This window comes from Hippopotamus amphibius, chromosome 12 (genome assembly GCF_030028045.1).
Source record: "Hippopotamus amphibius kiboko isolate mHipAmp2 chromosome 12, mHipAmp2.hap2, whole genome shotgun sequence".
NCBI lineage: Eukaryota > Metazoa > Chordata > Mammalia > Artiodactyla > Hippopotamidae > Hippopotamus > Hippopotamus amphibius.
This window is the reverse complement of record NC_080197.1, coordinates 75,463,816-75,479,990: the sequence shown is the minus strand read 5'-3', so window position 1 is coordinate 75,479,990 and position 16,175 is coordinate 75,463,816. Positions and strand designations below refer to the sequence as shown.

The window sequence follows — 16,175 nt, the reverse complement described above, 5'->3', positions numbered from 1 at the left end:
AAAGATGCGGCTCCCCCCACATTTGGACTATCGCTGGACGTCAGAGCAAGGGTTTCCTGAGCTCCAGCTCCGTTGTTTCGTCCCTCCTATGAAGCGCAAGTTCTGCCCTACTGCCCTGGGGTTGGCCCCCCTGGACACAATCTCATTCAGATTATCCTCCAGAGGGACAATCCTACACTCATATCTGAGATCACGGGACCAGGGCTTCAGAAATGGAGACACACATGCCCTCATGGCCCACGTGGTCCCCAAGACACCCGCTGTGACCTTCTTCAATCCAACTCTGATTTCTCAGGGCTTCCCCTCCTGGCAGAGGGCTGAGTCCCTGAGCACCATTCCCATGGTTCTCCTGCCTGCAGACGGATCCATAAATCCCAGGGCTTGGAGGCTTGACGTCCCAGGGCAGGCGGCCAGGGCTGAGGAGGGGATCAAAACCAAAACAGGCCACACAGGTTGAAAATAAACATTTTATATAAAGTCATCCTTTAAGGTGGGTGGAGTTCCCATCGTGGACCTCTTGGAGACGGCTGCCCCAACCCAAGGGAAACGTGAGTCGGGGCCAAGTAAGAGACAACCTGGGGTCTGAAAGCAATGGAGGGTGTGGGGAGGAGGGGCTGGGGTGGGGAGAGGACAGAGTCCAGCTCATCCAGCTTGGCTGAGAGTCAAGGTGCTAAACTCCTGGCTCCATCGAAGCACGAGGTCCTCGCTCTTGGCCTGGCTCAGGATGGTGTACGTCTCATTCTGCAGACATCTCATACGGGACACCTGCATGGGTTCCGTGCCAGAGAGCCAGGAGCCGGAGGTGTCAGGAGTCCCAGAACCAGAGGTGGGCGGGCATGGGCACAGGGAGCAGAGGGAAGGAGGAAACTCAGATGGGTTTTTAAAGTGGTGAGGGACACCACATGGCCCGACCCCCTCCTTTCAGAAATGGGGAGCCCGAGGCTGAGAGGAAGTGACTTGACTCAGGCGACTTGGTGAGTAAGAGCAGGAGCACAACTGAGACCTCAACCTCTCAGTCCCAACCCAGCTGGGGGTTCTTCCCTCCCTGCATGTCCACAGGGCTTCCGATCTGCAGCACCCCTCCCTCCCTCCCTCCCAGAACCCTCGGCCTGGGAGAGCTGCTCACTCCAAGGCTGGAGGAATAGGCACGGAGCTCCAGGGAGGCCCTGCCCAGAGATGCACCCACTCTCCACACCCCTGACGCTTGGACACCACGGAGGGCCCAGAACAGCCTGGCCCCGGTGACCAATTGAGGGGCTGATGGGAGGGGGCAGCGTGAGGGGCTCACCTTCTGGTTCTGGTTTCTCATCATACACTGCTGGCTTTTGAAGGCACAGTAGTTCGGGTACTGCACATATTCCGTGTCACAAATCTAAGCCAGGAGTGGGGGATGGGAGGTGGGGAGACATCAGAAGCCTCAGACACCAGCCCTTCTGGGTGCGCCCACAGTGGCAGGACCAGGACAGGGAACCAGACCCTCTGCACCCGGGGTGTCCCCTATGCCCTTCCCGTCCCATGGTTCAGTCGCTGGGAAGAAGCCAGGAGCTGGAGCTGAGAAGGGGCTGCCCTGCTGTCAGCTTGCTGGGAAAGCAGCCGAGGAACGAGGACCAGGGAAGCGGCACGGAGGCTCCAGAACCCGAGAAGGGGCCCGAGTAGCGGTTCCATCTCAGGGAGCCTCCTAGGGACAACTTAGTGCAGAAGAAGGCAGAAGTGTCTCTCATGTGTGACCCTGGGTGACGGAGTCACTTCCCTCTGTGGACCTCGCCTGTCCATCTATAAATCCAGGGGTGTGGCCGAGATGGTCTGAAGACCCCTTCCAGATCTAGAGGCTCAGGGAGAAGAGCTGGGCAGAGGCCCTTCGGCTCAGCTAGAAGCCCTTTCTTAAGCTGCCTCTGCTTTCTCTGGTCTTGATTTTTCCTGCTAAACCACAGAAGGGAGGGGCCTGGCTCTCAGCGACATCAGGTAGTTCTACGGAGGAGGTAAGTGTGAGCGAAGGGAGCAAAGTCGATCCCATGGAAAGGGAAAGCACTGGAAGATTCGGCAAGAAGCCTCCAGGCCGAGGCAGGGAAGCAGTGGGTCAAGGTCAGCGGCACCTCAGGCGGCACCCAGCCACTCGTTGTGCAAGTGAGGTCCCGCACCCCACCCCCTGCAGGTGACCGGCAGAGCTGGGACCAGACCTGTCTTATGTCCCCAAGTCCTGTGCCTGCCCAGCCCTCTGGGTTCCTACTCCTTTGCTAAACACAACCCTGCTCTCCTGGGGGCTCGTGGATCTTCTGGAGAGAGGCAGGAGGCTCAGTGAGGCCAGGGGCCCAAGCCCCCCTCCACATCATAGGTTCCCCAGAGCAAGGGATCAGAAGGAATCGGGGTGAGCGGGGTGGGGCTCAGCTTTGGGGAAGGCGCTGACCTTGGTAGGGAAGTCCCCATCCTGGAAGCTGAGGAACTCAGTCTGGAGCCAGCTGGCGACGCGATTGTCTTCGCAGCCCTTGGTGGCCAGCCGGGCACACCAGAAGTCCATGCGCAGCCCGCCGTACAAATCCAGCCCGTAAAAGCGGCCCGATTTTAGGGTCCCTATCTGTGGCACCGAGCACGGGGAGAGATGGGCATCCTGGCTCCCCTCCTGCCCCGTCCTGCCTGGAGCCCGAGGCCCTCCTGCGGCAAGCCGCCCTGCTCGGTACCTGGGTGCCGATGGACATGCTCTGGGACGCGAGCAGGGGGCTGACAAAGGGCGTCTTGTGGGAGTTGTCACACTGCTGCCGCTGAAGGTTGGCCTCAGAGTGGCACTGCTCCAGCTTCAGGGAACAGAAGTCACAGAGGGTACACGTAGCTATGTGTCGCCGCCCAAGGCTGTCACAGACCTGAGGAGGAAGGTGGCTGAGGGACGGAGGCTGAGACTCCCACATCCCCGCCCTCCAGAGCCACCGGCAGAATGTTTCCACATGAAGGCTTCTCCCTGCCCCCCTCCCCAAGGGTCCTCAAGGACCTCCCCCCCCCCCGTCGGCTCTTTATTTATTCACCCTCTTCCTGAATGATTTATCTACTCACAGGTAATCTTCATCTCCCTGCAGGTGACACCCAAACCTTTATCATCACTTCTGATTTCTTTTCTGAGCTCCAAATCCCCATGGCCAAGTGCCTGACAGATGTCTAATTTAGTCTGTCTGAAAAAGACTCACAACCCTTTCTCTCCGCTAATGATAATGCTAATGTTTACAAAGAGTCGGCACAGCGCTGCGCACCATGGCGATAAATGCCATCATCTCCTTTGGTCTTCACAGGAACCCCTACTAGCATAGGTACTAAGAGGCTCCATGAGGCTGAGGCACTTGCTCAAACACACGTCCAGTGCATGGTGGAGCTGGTGTTTCCACCTCCAGAACCTGTTCTCTGCGCGAGCACCTAGGTTCAGAACCTCCAAGTTCTTGGACGACATTCTTGGATGTGGAGCCGCCCATCTCCCGGTGGGGCTCTCTGCCCCGAGCGAGTCTCCCCAGCCTTCCAAGGAGGATCTCACTCTACAGCATCTCCACTCCATCCCACCAGTACATCAGTCACAAAAGCTCTTACGTTGCCTTGTCTGCATCTCATAACAGCACACGGGGGAGGCATCATTATGTCCCTGACCCCAAATCATGACGGAATTCCCTTTTCCTATGAAACTGAATACAAATGCTTCAGACTGCCATCCGGGATTATTCACATCACGCCCCTTTTTCTCTCTTTGACTCTATCTCCAGGTAAAAAGGGCTCCTTACTCCTCCCTTAACCAAGCCCTAAATTCCAGTGAGCTGTCCACCACTCCCAAACTTCCTACTCTCAAAAACAAACAACAACAACAACAAACCTCTCTCCAACACCTGCCCCGCTCCTGCTGTAACGCTACTGATCTTGGCTCCCTGAGGGCGAGGGCAGGAGGACCAGTGTGATCATTCTTGCACCCACATGGAATTTCTTCTCTTTCTTGCCTCGGAGCCTTTGCACATACTAGTCTCTCTAGCAGGAACCTTCTACCAACCCCTTCTTTTGCCTGGTTTACTTCTTTTATCTCCAGGTTTCAGTTTACACATCAGTGCGTCTAAGAAGCATTCTCCCATCCAGCCCAGTGCCTCATTTGTGCTCTCCATCTGCTCTCTGCACTTTGTACTTATCCGTCATGCGTTGATCCCGCCACACCGTTCTCCGTTTCCTCGTCTGTCTCTCCCACTGGACTCCAGGAGGACAGGGGATCGGACCTGTTGTACTCATTGCTAAAATAGCTAGGACAGAGTTGCTAACATCTCAGATGCTTAGCCTGATCAATATTTGTTGAACAAACAGATGAATGGCTGGCATACCAGCTCTCAACAAACATTTGCTAACTTTTTGAAACTCCTGTTTCCTGGGAATAGGACTTGCTGGGTGCTGAGGACACATCGAGGCTGGAATCTCTCTACAGAGCCCTGGGATGGGTTCTATGATGCCTCTGGAAAGAAGAGCGGCGTCTAAGGTAAAGCCAAGTGCTGCAGGTGGTGAACTGGCTCAGGAGATGACTCAAGCCTAACAATGCGGAGCCGCAGAATGAATTCCAGACTGGGATGGATTCCAGACTCGGTCTTGAGCCTTTCTCCTTTAAGGGGAGCTGGAGATACCCTTCCAAAGAAGGGATTCTCACTTGGAGAGAATCTCTCCAAGGATGCCTCAGGCTTTCTGTAGCCCTGCCCATCCCCCACTCCCAAGGCCCAGAGGATGCCCAGTGAGCATGGAGCCATTAAACAGCATGGTGGGCATACCGACTTCCCGAAACCAAGGATCTCATTCTCCAAGTGCTGCCAGGCCTTGGCTGTAGGGGTTATGACACAGGTGTTCTCCACAATTGAGTAGCACAGTGCCAGCAAGGCCTCCACGTGGGGCAGCTGCAGGAGGCTGCAAGAAGACGGCACCAGCTGGGGAGGGGATGGGCCAGAGGGCTGGGGCAGAACGCCCATCCACTCTCTTTCCCTCCCCGTAGCATCTAGTCCTAGTCACACGCTCAGCATGCTGGATGGGGCCTTGGAGGTCTTGGGACCAACTGCCTCCTTTTACAAATGAGGAACTGAGATCCAGAAAGGGGAAGTAAAAGTTGCAGAGCTAATCAGGGCCAGAGACAACCCCAGAACCCAAGTCTGGTCGCTCTAGGTTCAGGGCGCACTCCACTATATCACGTAGAGATGGACGTCTAGGGCAGTGCTTAGGCCGATGACGGCCACAGAGCAGGCAAGGTGGGCGGCTGCTAGGTGCGCCTGAAGCCCAGGCAGACCTGAGTGGGTCCAGAGGCTGAGGCTGGCAAAGGGGGGGCTTCTCATTCCCGAAGACAGCAGGGTGGGTCGGGCCGGTGGGGCAGACACAACTTCCTGTACCTTCCGGGGCTTTGGGCTTTCCAGATGTTCTCCTCCTCATATGTATCACTCATTTCATCCATTTCCTGCGCGGACCGGATGAGCTCCTGGATATTCTCCATCCGCGTGGGGGTGGACTCCACTTCCCGCACCCGGGGAGTGAAGGAGAAAGGGTTGGAGGAGACAAATTCAGCCTGGAACTTGGGCGCTGGGTCCGCCTGCAGCGCAGACATGGCCTCCAGCGCCTGCGCCGTGCCCTGTCCTTCCTCCTGCTTCCCCTCCTCCTCCTGCTCTTCCTCCTGCTCCTCTTGCTCCTGCCCTTCCTCCTGCTTATGCTCCTGCCCTTGATCCTGGCCGCCCAGGGACAAGGAGGATTGTAGCAGCTCCTCCACATTGCTGTTAAGCCTTTCGGGCCAGGGCTGCAAGACCTGTCGCTCTGTGGCTGCAGCAGGGTTTGGGAGAGACCGAGAGAGAACAGGAAGGGACCATCAGGCTTCTGGCCTCCAGTGTCTTTATCCGCAGAGGGACACACATAAACACACACATAAACACACAAAGGCACAGGAAAGCAGCCCATATTCACACAGTCAGGCATAAAAAACACAGGGAAGAATACAAATATCAAAATAAAAAAAATATTACCATGGTGACTGTGGTGTACAGGTCCCCTTTCTATCTCCCTTACAAGTGGTCCTCTTCCCTAACCCACCTCAAATGCCACCTTTTGTCCCTCTCACTTAGGGAACACCAAGTATTCTGAATACCTAAAAACCAGTCCTTTCTGGATCGAAGATGTTAGCTGAGAAAAGTCCCAGAGGACTTCTTAATGCAGGAATGTTTTGGGGAGCTAGGAAAAATTGGTTCAGAGCAGAAATGTACGTAATGCCAGAAAAGATGGGAAAGCCCTGACTTGTATTCAAAAAAAGCAGGCTCTCCCTTATGTAAATAGCTGACTGCAGCCACCTCCACCGGATCTTCTCCCCATGTTCCTCCCACTGATGCCTTAAACCTTGGGCTCAGGGACTCGTGGGAGAAGAGGCTGGGAGTTTCCCAGGGGCTGGGAGGGTCTCACCTGTGATGTGGGAGGACATGGGGGAGGTCATCGTGGTGGTGAGCGGCACTTCAGAGGGAGTGTCCACCTCCTTGAGAGTGTTCGGTGAGAGGATTGAGACTGGCTGGGAGCACCGGACCCTCTACAAGGAGAGAAGCAAAGTGGGAACACCTTTCCCAATGGGTGGATTTCCACTTGGGCTTATCCTCAGTCCCTGTTCCTCAGGTTTCATCTCTCACAGTTCCTGGGCCAGAACGAGGGGACATGGCCCTCAGCGGAACCCTCTAGACCTGAGAAAGTGTCCCCTGCAAGATCAGACTCCCGTCTGGCCCACACTCCTGCCTTCAATCTTTTGCATTTGACTTGAATGACATCATTGACCTGTTGAAAGGGCTTATCTCTGCCTCTTCCCAACCCTCTTCCCTACTTTTCTTGTAGTAACAGGACTGTTCTGACAGTCTGAATGCCCAAGGTGAAATTATGCACATATAATCCGGGTAAATGACCACAAAGTAACAGGGAGGGAGGACCTAAGGATGGCCTGGAGCCACTGCCACCGCCTGTCCCTTGATCCTTGACACCAGATCCAACCTCTGCCCTGGCCTCACCTTGGCGTAGTAGACGTGGTTGGAGCAACGGTACTGAGTGAACTGGCAAAAGGACTCAAACCAGGAGGCATAAGGGAGGTCAGAGCAGACAGCGCCTGGGGAAGGGTGGGCATGGAGGTGAACACACCAGGGGGAACGCCCTCCCAGAGGGGGTGGTGGGCTCCTGGGGTCTGGGGAGCCGAGCACCTGGGCTCAGGGTGAGGTGCCAGCCATCCCTTGCCCTGGGTCCAGCGAGCACAGGGCTGGCCCTCGAGGCGGGCCCTCACCATCCGGCACTAGGCCGTGGTTTTCATACTGGTCCAGCTGGACGAGGGTGGGGTTCCGGCAGCCGTGGGTTGCGCGGAGCCGGCAGGTGGTCTCTGCCTTCCAGGTTGGGGTCAGCAGTGCGAAGAAGCGCTCATACTCGGTGGCAGAGAGGGGGCTGCCCGGAGTGGAGGTCGAAATGGCATCCTGGGCTGGGGTCGGTGCCAGAGGCAAGAGCAGCACTGCGGGGCGGGGAACAGACCACGGATGGACCCAGCTCCGACACGACACCCGCCGGGGCGAGCGGGGCCGTGCACACGGGGACCAGGGCTTCCGGGTGCCGAGCCCGCGGCCGGGGGGGCGGGGGTTCGGGGGAGGGGGCGGGGGGGAGGGGCCGGCATCGGAGTGAGGGCTCCGGGGCCGGAGGCGCGCTCACCCCTCAGGAGTGAGAGAAGGGAGCCGGCGGCGAGCTGCCTCATGGCCCCGGACGGTCGCTCGCGTTCCCCGGACCGAGCAGCCTCTAACGGGCCAAGCCAGGGCGGACGAGCGGGCGGGGGCCGCGGGCGCGGGTTCGAGGCCGCCGACGTCACAAAGGGCGGGGCGGCCGTGGGGGTCGGGGAAACTGACGCTAGGCCGAGCTCGGGCCGAGGGCTGGTGCGGGTCCCCGCGGGTGTCACATTCCAGCTGGGGAGGACAAGGACGGTAACTCGGTGCCTTGGATGGCGGAGCTCCCGTGTTGTTCTTTACGTGAATCACCTATTTCATCTCCAAGGTGATCCCATAAAGTGCATTCGGTTATTACCCCTGTTTTACGATCTGCCCAAGCGGGGGTGAAGCCTGCAAGTGAGGCGGGCAGAGACGGAATGTACAACACAAAGTTGGGGCCTGCCTGGCTAGGGACTGGAGAGGAAAGACGCCTCCAGGTAAGGAGCCAAAGGGAAGCAAGAAGGGGTTCAGCTGAGGAGGAGACCAGGCCTAGGGAGGGCTCCGTCTAAGGAAGCAGTTTTTAGGTGGAGGTCGGCAGGACCACTCGCTGGTGTAGGGCAAAATACAGGTTTTTCTGTTTTGTGTTTAAAATAAGCCAGGCTAATACTTAGTATAATAGTTCAGGTATAAAACACAAATACACATTTATTGTAAATTAAGTGAAAGATATTTTATGGAGAAAAGATGCACAATCTTAAAAGTTTCAGAAGCCCGGGTCTGAGGCACACACTCCCCAGCCAGCTCTGATCCTTCCCAAGTTGAGAAGTTGTGGATTCTGGGGCAGAGGTACCACTTCTGGTTCCACATCTTGTCCTACTTCTGGCATGTCATCCTCCCACCTTTCAGCTAACTCAGAAGATGCAAAATATGCTTAGCATATGTGCTAAAACAGTGTCTCTACAATAAACACAGCAGGCCAACATGTACAGCTTTTATTCACCGACCCAATTCCTTTACATGTGAGACATCTGCACTCCACCTTGCCCCTCCCACTCACAAGGCCAGGACAAATCCTCTTGGCACAGAGGAAGGGGTGCCCAGCCAGGGCCACAGCCCAGATGACCTGGGGGAGCCCCCACTGGAAAAAGCAGGAAGAGAGTGAAGAAGGTTTATCACACTGTGGCCCCCCATGAGGGGAGGGAATCAGGAGGCTGGGGGAGGGCCCCATGCTACTGCCCCAGTCCTTAAATACAAAGCAAGGGGAGTAAAGAGGAACATCCCTCAAAAATACAGCACCAACCTCAGCATGGAGGCAAAAGGACAGTGGGCAGGACCACTTCCCTCTGACGGGGGCGGGCTGAATGAGAGCACATACCGTTATTGGCTGCAGCACCACCCATACCAGGGTCTGGATGCAGCCTCAGCACCAGGAGTTGGGAGGGGAGGAGAGGGGATGACAACTCTGCGCCATCCACCTCTCCCTGACCCCCAGCCCCAGCCAGACATCCCTCTCCCCTCTAGCCCAGGTCAGGGGATGTGGAAGACACTGTTGGAATCCAAGGCCCTTGTCTATTTCTTCTTCCGTTCTTGGGAGCAGCGTGGGCAAAACCTATAAAGGAACATGAACGTGAAGGGGGAGAGAGTGAGCGAAAGGGAAGATGCCGTCTGTCACTCAGCTCCGGGCAGGGAAGTCCCTACCATAGCTCTCACTCACCATTTCCCCCGAGGCTTGGTGGTCAGCCCCACACAGGCAAAGTGGAACCACTCAATGGAACACTGGAAAAGGAAGAGGATGGAAGAAGTAGAAGTCACAGACCAGAGTGGGGCAGAGGAAAGAAAAGACAGCCCCCCGCCCCCTGCCCCCAATTCCTTAGGAGTTTTCCCTTACTCCATCCCTTGGGAGACTTCTTGAAGGTTCCAAGGCCAACCAACTCCAACTATCTTCCTCCCATCCCGAAGTCCCACTATTCAACCATTACCCCTCTCCTTCTTGTACCCAACTCCTTTCATGTCCCCCCGAACACCCCATCCCGAGGCAAAACAGTTCTCACATCAGGGTTGTCACAGCCAATCATCTCTCCATAGGAGACCTGGTGACAAAGGCAATAGGTGGGTTCGTTGGGATCCACAGGCATATCCAACACATCAGAGGGGTGGACACTGCCAAAGGTCACTGAGGGCATCCCATACTCAGGGCTTCTGCGTGCCAAGAGGAAGAGAAAGTGTCATCTGCAGGAAGGGAAGCTACAGCTTGAGATGCTCGGAGGTGGCAGAAGGAGATCCTTGTGGGGCTAGTGATTTGTGGCTTCTCCTCTGTATCCAGCAGATACCAAAATGACAAGAGAGTTGTTGGCACAGAAGACAGAAAGTGGCAAGAGGCAGTGCAGGTGGGGCGGGGCGGCGGGAAAGGGGAGTCTGTCACTTGGCAAAGTGCTCCCTGACACACTCACGTGCGCACAAGTTTTAACTTCTTCTGGGCGGCCTTGGGGGCTTCTTCGTCAGAGTTTTTCCCTTTGGAACGAGCACGGGCAGCTTTTTTCTCCTTTTGAGTCCGGCCTTCTAGGGAAAAGGGGGGGAAGCCAGAAGGCGGGGAGACAGAAAGATGGGTTAAGCCCCCTCCCCCTCCTCCAACCTGTGGCCCTCCCTTGGAGCTGAGGAGCCGCCTGCCTTCTGCCTGCCTTCTCCCTCGGAATCCTCAATCCTTGCTCCATCTCTCACAGCCCCGCCCCCCTCCTCACTCTTTTTGCCTTTGCTGGAAGAGCTGTCATAGTCACTTGACTCAATCTGTTTCTCCTTCAGATCAGCCTCAAAACGGGCCAGGTCTGTGTCCAGTCGCCGAATGTGTTTGTCCACCTGGGTGGGAAGGAAGGAAAAGGAAGAGCTACCAGGCTTGTTCCAGTACAAGAAAACAGACGAAGGCAAACTCCATGGATCTCCCAGACCCAACACAGACCCCAACACGGCTGAAGGAGGGGTCCAGGACCCCGAGGAACAGACGGGCGGTAGGTGGGGAGCCATGAACAGGGCCATACCATCTCATAGGTCTGCATGGCAAGCTGCACCTTGTCGTCACCAAATTCCTTGCACTTGCCATAGGCTTCTTGGATCTGTTTGAGAAGGGCCAATTTTTCCTCGGAGCTCAGGCTGCGGGCGCTACTCATATATTCAGTGGCCAACTTGTCAATTTCAGCCTTCAGGTCTACAAGAGAGACAGAGGCCTGGTCACAATGGCCCCTGAGTGGCTAGGTGAAACACACTTCTTCCTCTTGCTCCTTGGACCTTTTCCATTGACCCATCATAACCTCTGAACTAAAACGTACCAAATGTTCCTAGGTACCGTGCCATGTACTCAAGTAATGCAACACATTCGCAGTATCTGTTTTAAAGGCACCTTCAGATGCTGAAAACACTGCTATCATAGTTGGAACTGAATTTATTGAAACATAATGAATGAGGGGTTCTTTGCACCCTGCACTAACATGAAGCATGTTTTTGTCGACGTCTGAAGATGCTTCTTTACAGGGCTTGCTGCCTCTCGAACCACGAACTTCATCTCAAAAGCCATCCGGTTTCTCGTCTCAAAAACATCCCATGACAGCTCTGAGTGCTACAAACCAGGCTGGGTCATCTGCTGCTACTGGCTTCCAGGTTTGTACATCTGTGTCGCGTCACTTAAAGTTAAGCCCTGGCTCATTCACAGCACAACCCTCCACTCACTGCCGCCCCGCCGTGCTCGTCACGTGCAACTTGCTTATGTTTCCCGTCACTTTTTCTCCTTTTGTTCATTTTAGATATTGCTTCAAACATTTTACTGCTGGAAGGCTGGTGATGTCCCAAGACACCCAGACTGTAGGTGTCCACTGCCTAATATTTGGTAGCACTCAAAAAAATGTCAACGGAAACAAAAGTATGACTGCAACATGGTGCAGCAACACGTAACAGGGAGGACCTGTGCACACACTAGGTCTACGCCCCGCTTCACTAGAGGCCCTTGGAGGAAGCTGGAAAAGCCTGTGTGAAGTTCAATAATCTCCAATCGGTCTTTCTGTGCATGAACTCAAGAGCTGGAAGTGTATTACAGAGCAAAGGGCTGGTGCTCTGCATTCGGCAGGGAGTTCTCAGGGGCCTACGTCTAGGATTTTAGATGATGATCACCTTTTCATGAGTAAACTTACCCAGAGTAACTTAAACCACAGTTTTAGGTAGTATTCTAACACCAGCTCCGTACATCCTCAGGCACGGTTACCTAAGGATGCACCTATATATCCTTCAGCAGTTGTGGGCATAGCTCCAACAGACACCTTCGACCTTGAAGAGACAAACTTGATGACTGCAGTGTAGCCTCAGGCTCCAAGTGAATGCCTCAATGCAGCCAAACTTGCTCAATGTCCAAGGAAGGCCACAGATGGCACCTAGGGCTTCTGTAAGGCTGAAGAATATAGTGTAGAGATCCTGATGTTAATTGCTGCTTTTCCTTCTTTTTTTCTCTTTCTTTTTAAGATCTTCTCATGCAGCAAAGCCCCTGTCTACCAACATGAACTGCAGTCTAAAGTCACAATGAATTTCATGATAGCTGACATTAACAATCCGGGGGAGTAGAAACATTCTAGTCTTCCTATAAACGTATTGAACGTAGAGAACAGAATTGATTCTAGGGTTGACTTTGGTTGTTTTTTTATTCTTCTTGAGGGAGATATAAAGAGCACAGCATCTCTGAATTCCTGAGGCACTGTCACAATACCCCATGTGTTATGGAAAAGCTGATACAGAAATGCGGGTCATCATTACTCTCCTTTTAAGAATTGCAAGAGAGTGAAAGAGAGAGAAGCCGCAGCAATCCAGATCAGACCAGATGACATGGTGACAGCAAAAAGAAGAAGAAATGATCGTACACATTCACTACACACTGTACTCCTTACTCTGTACGTACCCTCTGTTCTTTGGTCCAGGTCCCTCATGAGCTGGAAGTTTCTCTGCAGTTCAAAGGGGAGGTTTTCGATACCTGGGGAGAACAGGAGAAACTGACACTCCCTGGACTTTCTTGGCAATACAGCTGCTTTTAAAGAACAGGTCCAAAACAGCACTCGGTTTTCCTTCCTTCAAACTGCCAGATGATCTGTGACAGCACTCATTGTTGCTCTCTCAGGAGAGGCCGTGTCCACCTCTCTCCACAACTAACCCCTTCATCTCTACACAGCTTGCCCACCTTTCCCCCCTTTAGTGACTTGACTCTACAAATCAGCCCTTCCTTTTCCTTCCCTTTCAGTCTCTGCCTCCAATCTCCTTGCCCTCGACTTACAAATACCCTCTTGACATCCTTCACCAGTCATCACACGCACACTTCCAATCTGCTCTCCATACGGTAGTCAGAATGTTCTTTAAAAGATGCAAATCTGACTTCCCTGGTGGTGCAGTGGTTAAGAATCCACCTGTCAATGCAGGGGACACAGTCCCTGGTCCAGGAAGACCCCACATGCTGCGGAACAACTAAGCTGGTGTGCCACAACTACTGAAGCCAGTGCGCCTAGAGCTTGTGTTCCACAAGAAGACACAGCAATGAGAAGCCTGCACCCTGCAATAAAGAGTAGCCCCCACTCACCTCAACTAGAGAAAGCCCACGCGCAGCAACGAAGACCCAACGCGGCCAAAAAAAACCAAAATGCAAATCTGATCAAATCACTCTCCTGTTTATAACCCTCCAGTAACTTCCCACTGCAATATTCCTATTCCTATTCTGCACTTTCTGGCCCTTGCTTCCCTCACACCAGCCCTAATTCATGTCAGTCCCTGTCTGTGCGCTCCCTGCTCTATCATACTGGCCTTCTATCAGTGCCTTGAACTTGCCAGTGCTCTTCCTGCCACTTGGCTTTTCACAGGCTACTCTCTCTGCCCAGAATGCCCTGGTCGGTCTTCATCGCACCTCCACCATACCTCTTGGCCTATTAAATTTCTGTTCATTCTTCAAAGTTTAGCTCAACACTGACTGCCCCAGACTCCAACAAGTGCCCTGGATTATACTGTCATGCTATTCTTTTTTTTTTTTTTTTTTAATATTTATTTCTTTATATGACTGTCCCCAGTCTTAGTTGCAGCACATGGAATCTTCGTTGTCACGTGTGGGATCTTTAGTGGCGGCATGCAGGATCTTTTATTTGCTGCATGTGGGATCTAGTTCCCTGACCAGGGATCAAATCTGGGCCCCCTGCGTTGGGAGCACGGAGTCTTAACCACTGCACCACCAGGGAAGTCCCTGTCGTGCTATTCTATATCTATCCTTTTGGGGTAGTCTATTCATGCTATTCTATGCCTTACCCAATGTAATCAAATAAGTATGTTATTAGTTATTTGGTATGTTTCCCCAGCTCTCCAGAAGGGTTAGACATGTCTGTCTTCTCTCCTATTTCTCTATTGTTTAGAACTATGATGTGCATACAGGATCCTTAATAAATACTTGAATAAATGCATGAATACTTAAGTCTCTCTCATAAAAGAAAAATCTCTTCCCATGACTCCACTTCCAACTTCTAAAATGCCTCCACTGTTTTAACATATAAACTCAGGTTCACCACACCAGTTTACTGAGATTAAGTCACCAATGACTTACGAAATCAAATGATCTGTTATTAGTCCTATCCCCCCCTCAAAAAAAAACAGGTTTGTAGCATTCGGCACCATCTTCTCACCTTTGAGTAACTTTCTTTCCCTTAAGATTCCAAATCTCATCACATGCTTTCTTAGTAATTTCATCACTTAAATTAATCCTCTAATTTTTTCACTTGCTTCCTCTGAATGATCTCCATCTCATTTACTCTTACAGACACTATTACCATTCCTATGCTTAAATGTAAGTTGAATTAAATATGTTACTGTTACTCCTGAATTTCCTATCTTGATGATATACTGTCTACCTCACTTCCCAAATAAGAAATCGAAAAGTCACCAGAGTCTTCCTTCTCTCTCGACCACTCAGTTGTCAGTCAATCCTGTCATGTTTTAACTCCTAAACACTTCTGTCACTTTCCGACATCAGGTCCTCATCTCTGACCAGGACTTTTATCACTAACTGATCTCCATATTACCAATGTTGTCATGCTCCAATTTATCATACATTTTCCTTTATAAGACAGTCACTCTACATAGAAAATCTATTGGTTCCTCATTATTTAAAGTGCAAGCTTCTTAGCTTGGCTTGAAAGACCTTGCACAGCCTAGCCCGTTACCTTCTCCAGTCTCATTTCCCAATCTTCCAACTCGGAGTCCTAGATATCAAACACTCTGGCCTCACCTTTCCCTGACCTTGCCACAAACACCTTTGTTGATGCTTTCTCCAACCTGCAATTCCCTTTCCCTCTCCACACTGGCAAACACTTAACCTTCAAGATTCTATACATCACATCCTCTGTAAAGCTTTACCTACACCTCCAGGTAATTAGCCCCCCTTTCTCCAGTGTTACCAACTGTCCTTTTAATGTATTTCTATTATTTCATTTGTCACACTTTTACAATTATTTGTCAACAGAACCTGTCATACTACACTATAAGAACTCGAGGGCAAGGGCTGCGTCTTATTCATTCTTGTATATCCCCAGTACCGCCCATGTCTGACCCATAGCAGGACTTCAATAAACGAATGAATGAATGAATGACTCCCAACTCTAAGGCAAATGTAAGGGCACAGGGTGACAGGCTCTGTGAAGGGGTGGGTTACACAAACGGCATAAACATAACATCAGATTTCCATTTGATGGGAATTGGATCTTTACTCCTAGAGAAGCCTTCCAGTTCATCATCTGACAGTGGTCACTCGTAACCCCCCATCCACACGAGAAGCCGTTTCTTCAAAAGAACTGGGCAGAGGAGCCGCCAGCAGATCTTTGGCGCTGCTCCAAATGGCAGTGAATAATATACTAAAACGATCGATTCGGAACGACTTTAATAAAAAGATATATCCTGAGGCCGAAGACCCTGAAAGACGTGGGCATTAAATACCTTCCCGGCTCCGCTCACCAGCCTTTCAAGAGCCGTCCCCCTAGCCCCGCCACGCAGCCCCTCCCCCGTTTACACCTCAGAGCGAGGCCTCGACCCCGCTGCCCCGCCCCCTATTTCTTCACACCCGCCTGAATTTTCTCTCACGCAACCCTTCAAGACTGTGACTTTCTGACCACCGTGACTTCAGGGCCGTAGAACTCCTCATCCCCGAATCCCCACCACCACCCCTCGATGACCCCTGACCCCCTCCTCCAGCCTGCTCTTACTGTCCAGATAATGTTCCAAATACATCCCCGCAGCCATCTTGAAGCAAAACAAAGCAACTTCCGCTCCGCCCCGGAAGTGACTGAACGCGACGGGCGCCGAGGCGGTCCTCCCCAGCTGGGAGCCCTTCCGCCCTCACGAGGGAACTTCCGCCCTCACGAGGTGAACTTCCGGCCTGAGTACAGGGCCCACCGAGTCGTCTCCGCCCGGCGCCGACACTCGTCCCTGGCGGGGCGGCTGGGC

At 53.0% G+C, this 16,175-nt stretch overlaps 2 protein-coding genes across 5 annotated transcripts; both read right to left on the bottom strand.

The window, feature by feature from the left end:
* Positions 1–509: 509 nt before the first annotated feature.
* Positions 510–7,784, bottom strand: ACRBP (acrosin binding protein). The gene is made up of 10 exons (XM_057703150.1): positions 7,690–7,784; positions 7,277–7,495; positions 7,011–7,105; positions 6,424–6,544; positions 5,373–5,793; positions 4,767–4,899; positions 2,676–2,855; positions 2,405–2,572; positions 1,289–1,372; positions 510–765 (listed from the first exon to the last, which is right to left on the bottom strand). The coding sequence occupies exons 1-10, from the start codon at positions 7,730–7,732 to the stop codon at positions 643–645; spliced, it is 1,587 nt and encodes a 528-aa protein (XP_057559133.1). The 5' UTR covers positions 7,733–7,784; the 3' UTR covers positions 510–642.
* Positions 7,785–8,394: 610 nt separating this feature from the next.
* Positions 8,395–16,002, bottom strand: ING4 (inhibitor of growth family member 4). 4 transcript variants are annotated; one of them, XR_009048526.1, is made up of 8 exons: positions 15,935–16,002; positions 12,610–12,681; positions 10,712–10,878; positions 10,418–10,532; positions 10,130–10,238; positions 9,731–9,769; positions 9,394–9,455; positions 8,395–9,288 (listed from the first exon to the last, which is right to left on the bottom strand). XR_009048526.1 is itself a non-coding variant. In XM_057703609.1 (8 exons), the coding sequence occupies exons 1-8, from the start codon at positions 15,969–15,971 to the stop codon at positions 9,249–9,251; spliced, it is 750 nt and encodes a 249-aa protein (XP_057559592.1). In that variant the 5' UTR covers positions 15,972–16,002; the 3' UTR covers positions 8,657–9,248. The 4 variants fall into 4 exon arrangements, 3 of the variants coding, with proteins under 3 accessions (XP_057559592.1, XP_057559593.1, XP_057559594.1); XM_057703609.1 differs by having other exon boundaries at positions 8,657–9,288; positions 9,731–9,878; XM_057703610.1 differs by having other exon boundaries at positions 8,657–9,288; positions 9,731–9,878; positions 10,130–10,235.
* Positions 16,003–16,175: the final 173 nt, after the last annotated feature.

What these genes read in the sequence shown, in the direction of transcription:
- ACRBP (XM_057703150.1), bottom strand. Translation starts at nt 7,732, where the DNA reads ATGAGGCAGCTCGCCGCCGGCTCCCTTCTCTCACTCCTGAGGG. An exon ending in AAAGCCCAAAGCCCCGGAAG is followed by an intron (nt 4,900 to 5,372) that starts GTACAGGAAGTT and finishes GTCTTCTTGCAG; the next exon opens with CCTCCTGCAGCTGCCCCACG. An exon ending in ATGGGGACTTCCCTACCAAG is followed by an intron (nt 1,373 to 2,404) that starts GTCAGCGCCTTC and finishes CTCCTGGCTTAG; the next exon opens with ATTTGTGACACGGAATATGT.
- ING4 (XM_057703609.1), bottom strand. Translation starts at nt 15,971, where the DNA reads ATGGCTGCGGGGATGTATTTGGAACATTATCTGGACA. An exon ending in TTTGGAACATTATCTGGACA is followed by an intron (nt 12,682 to 15,934) that starts GTAAGAGCAGGC and finishes TGTTCTCCCCAG; the next exon opens with GTATCGAAAACCTCCCCTTT. An exon ending in AAGTTAAAACTTGTGCGCAC is followed by an intron (nt 9,879 to 10,129) that starts GTGAGTGTGTCA and finishes CTTGGCACGCAG; the next exon opens with AAGCCCTGAGTATGGGATGC.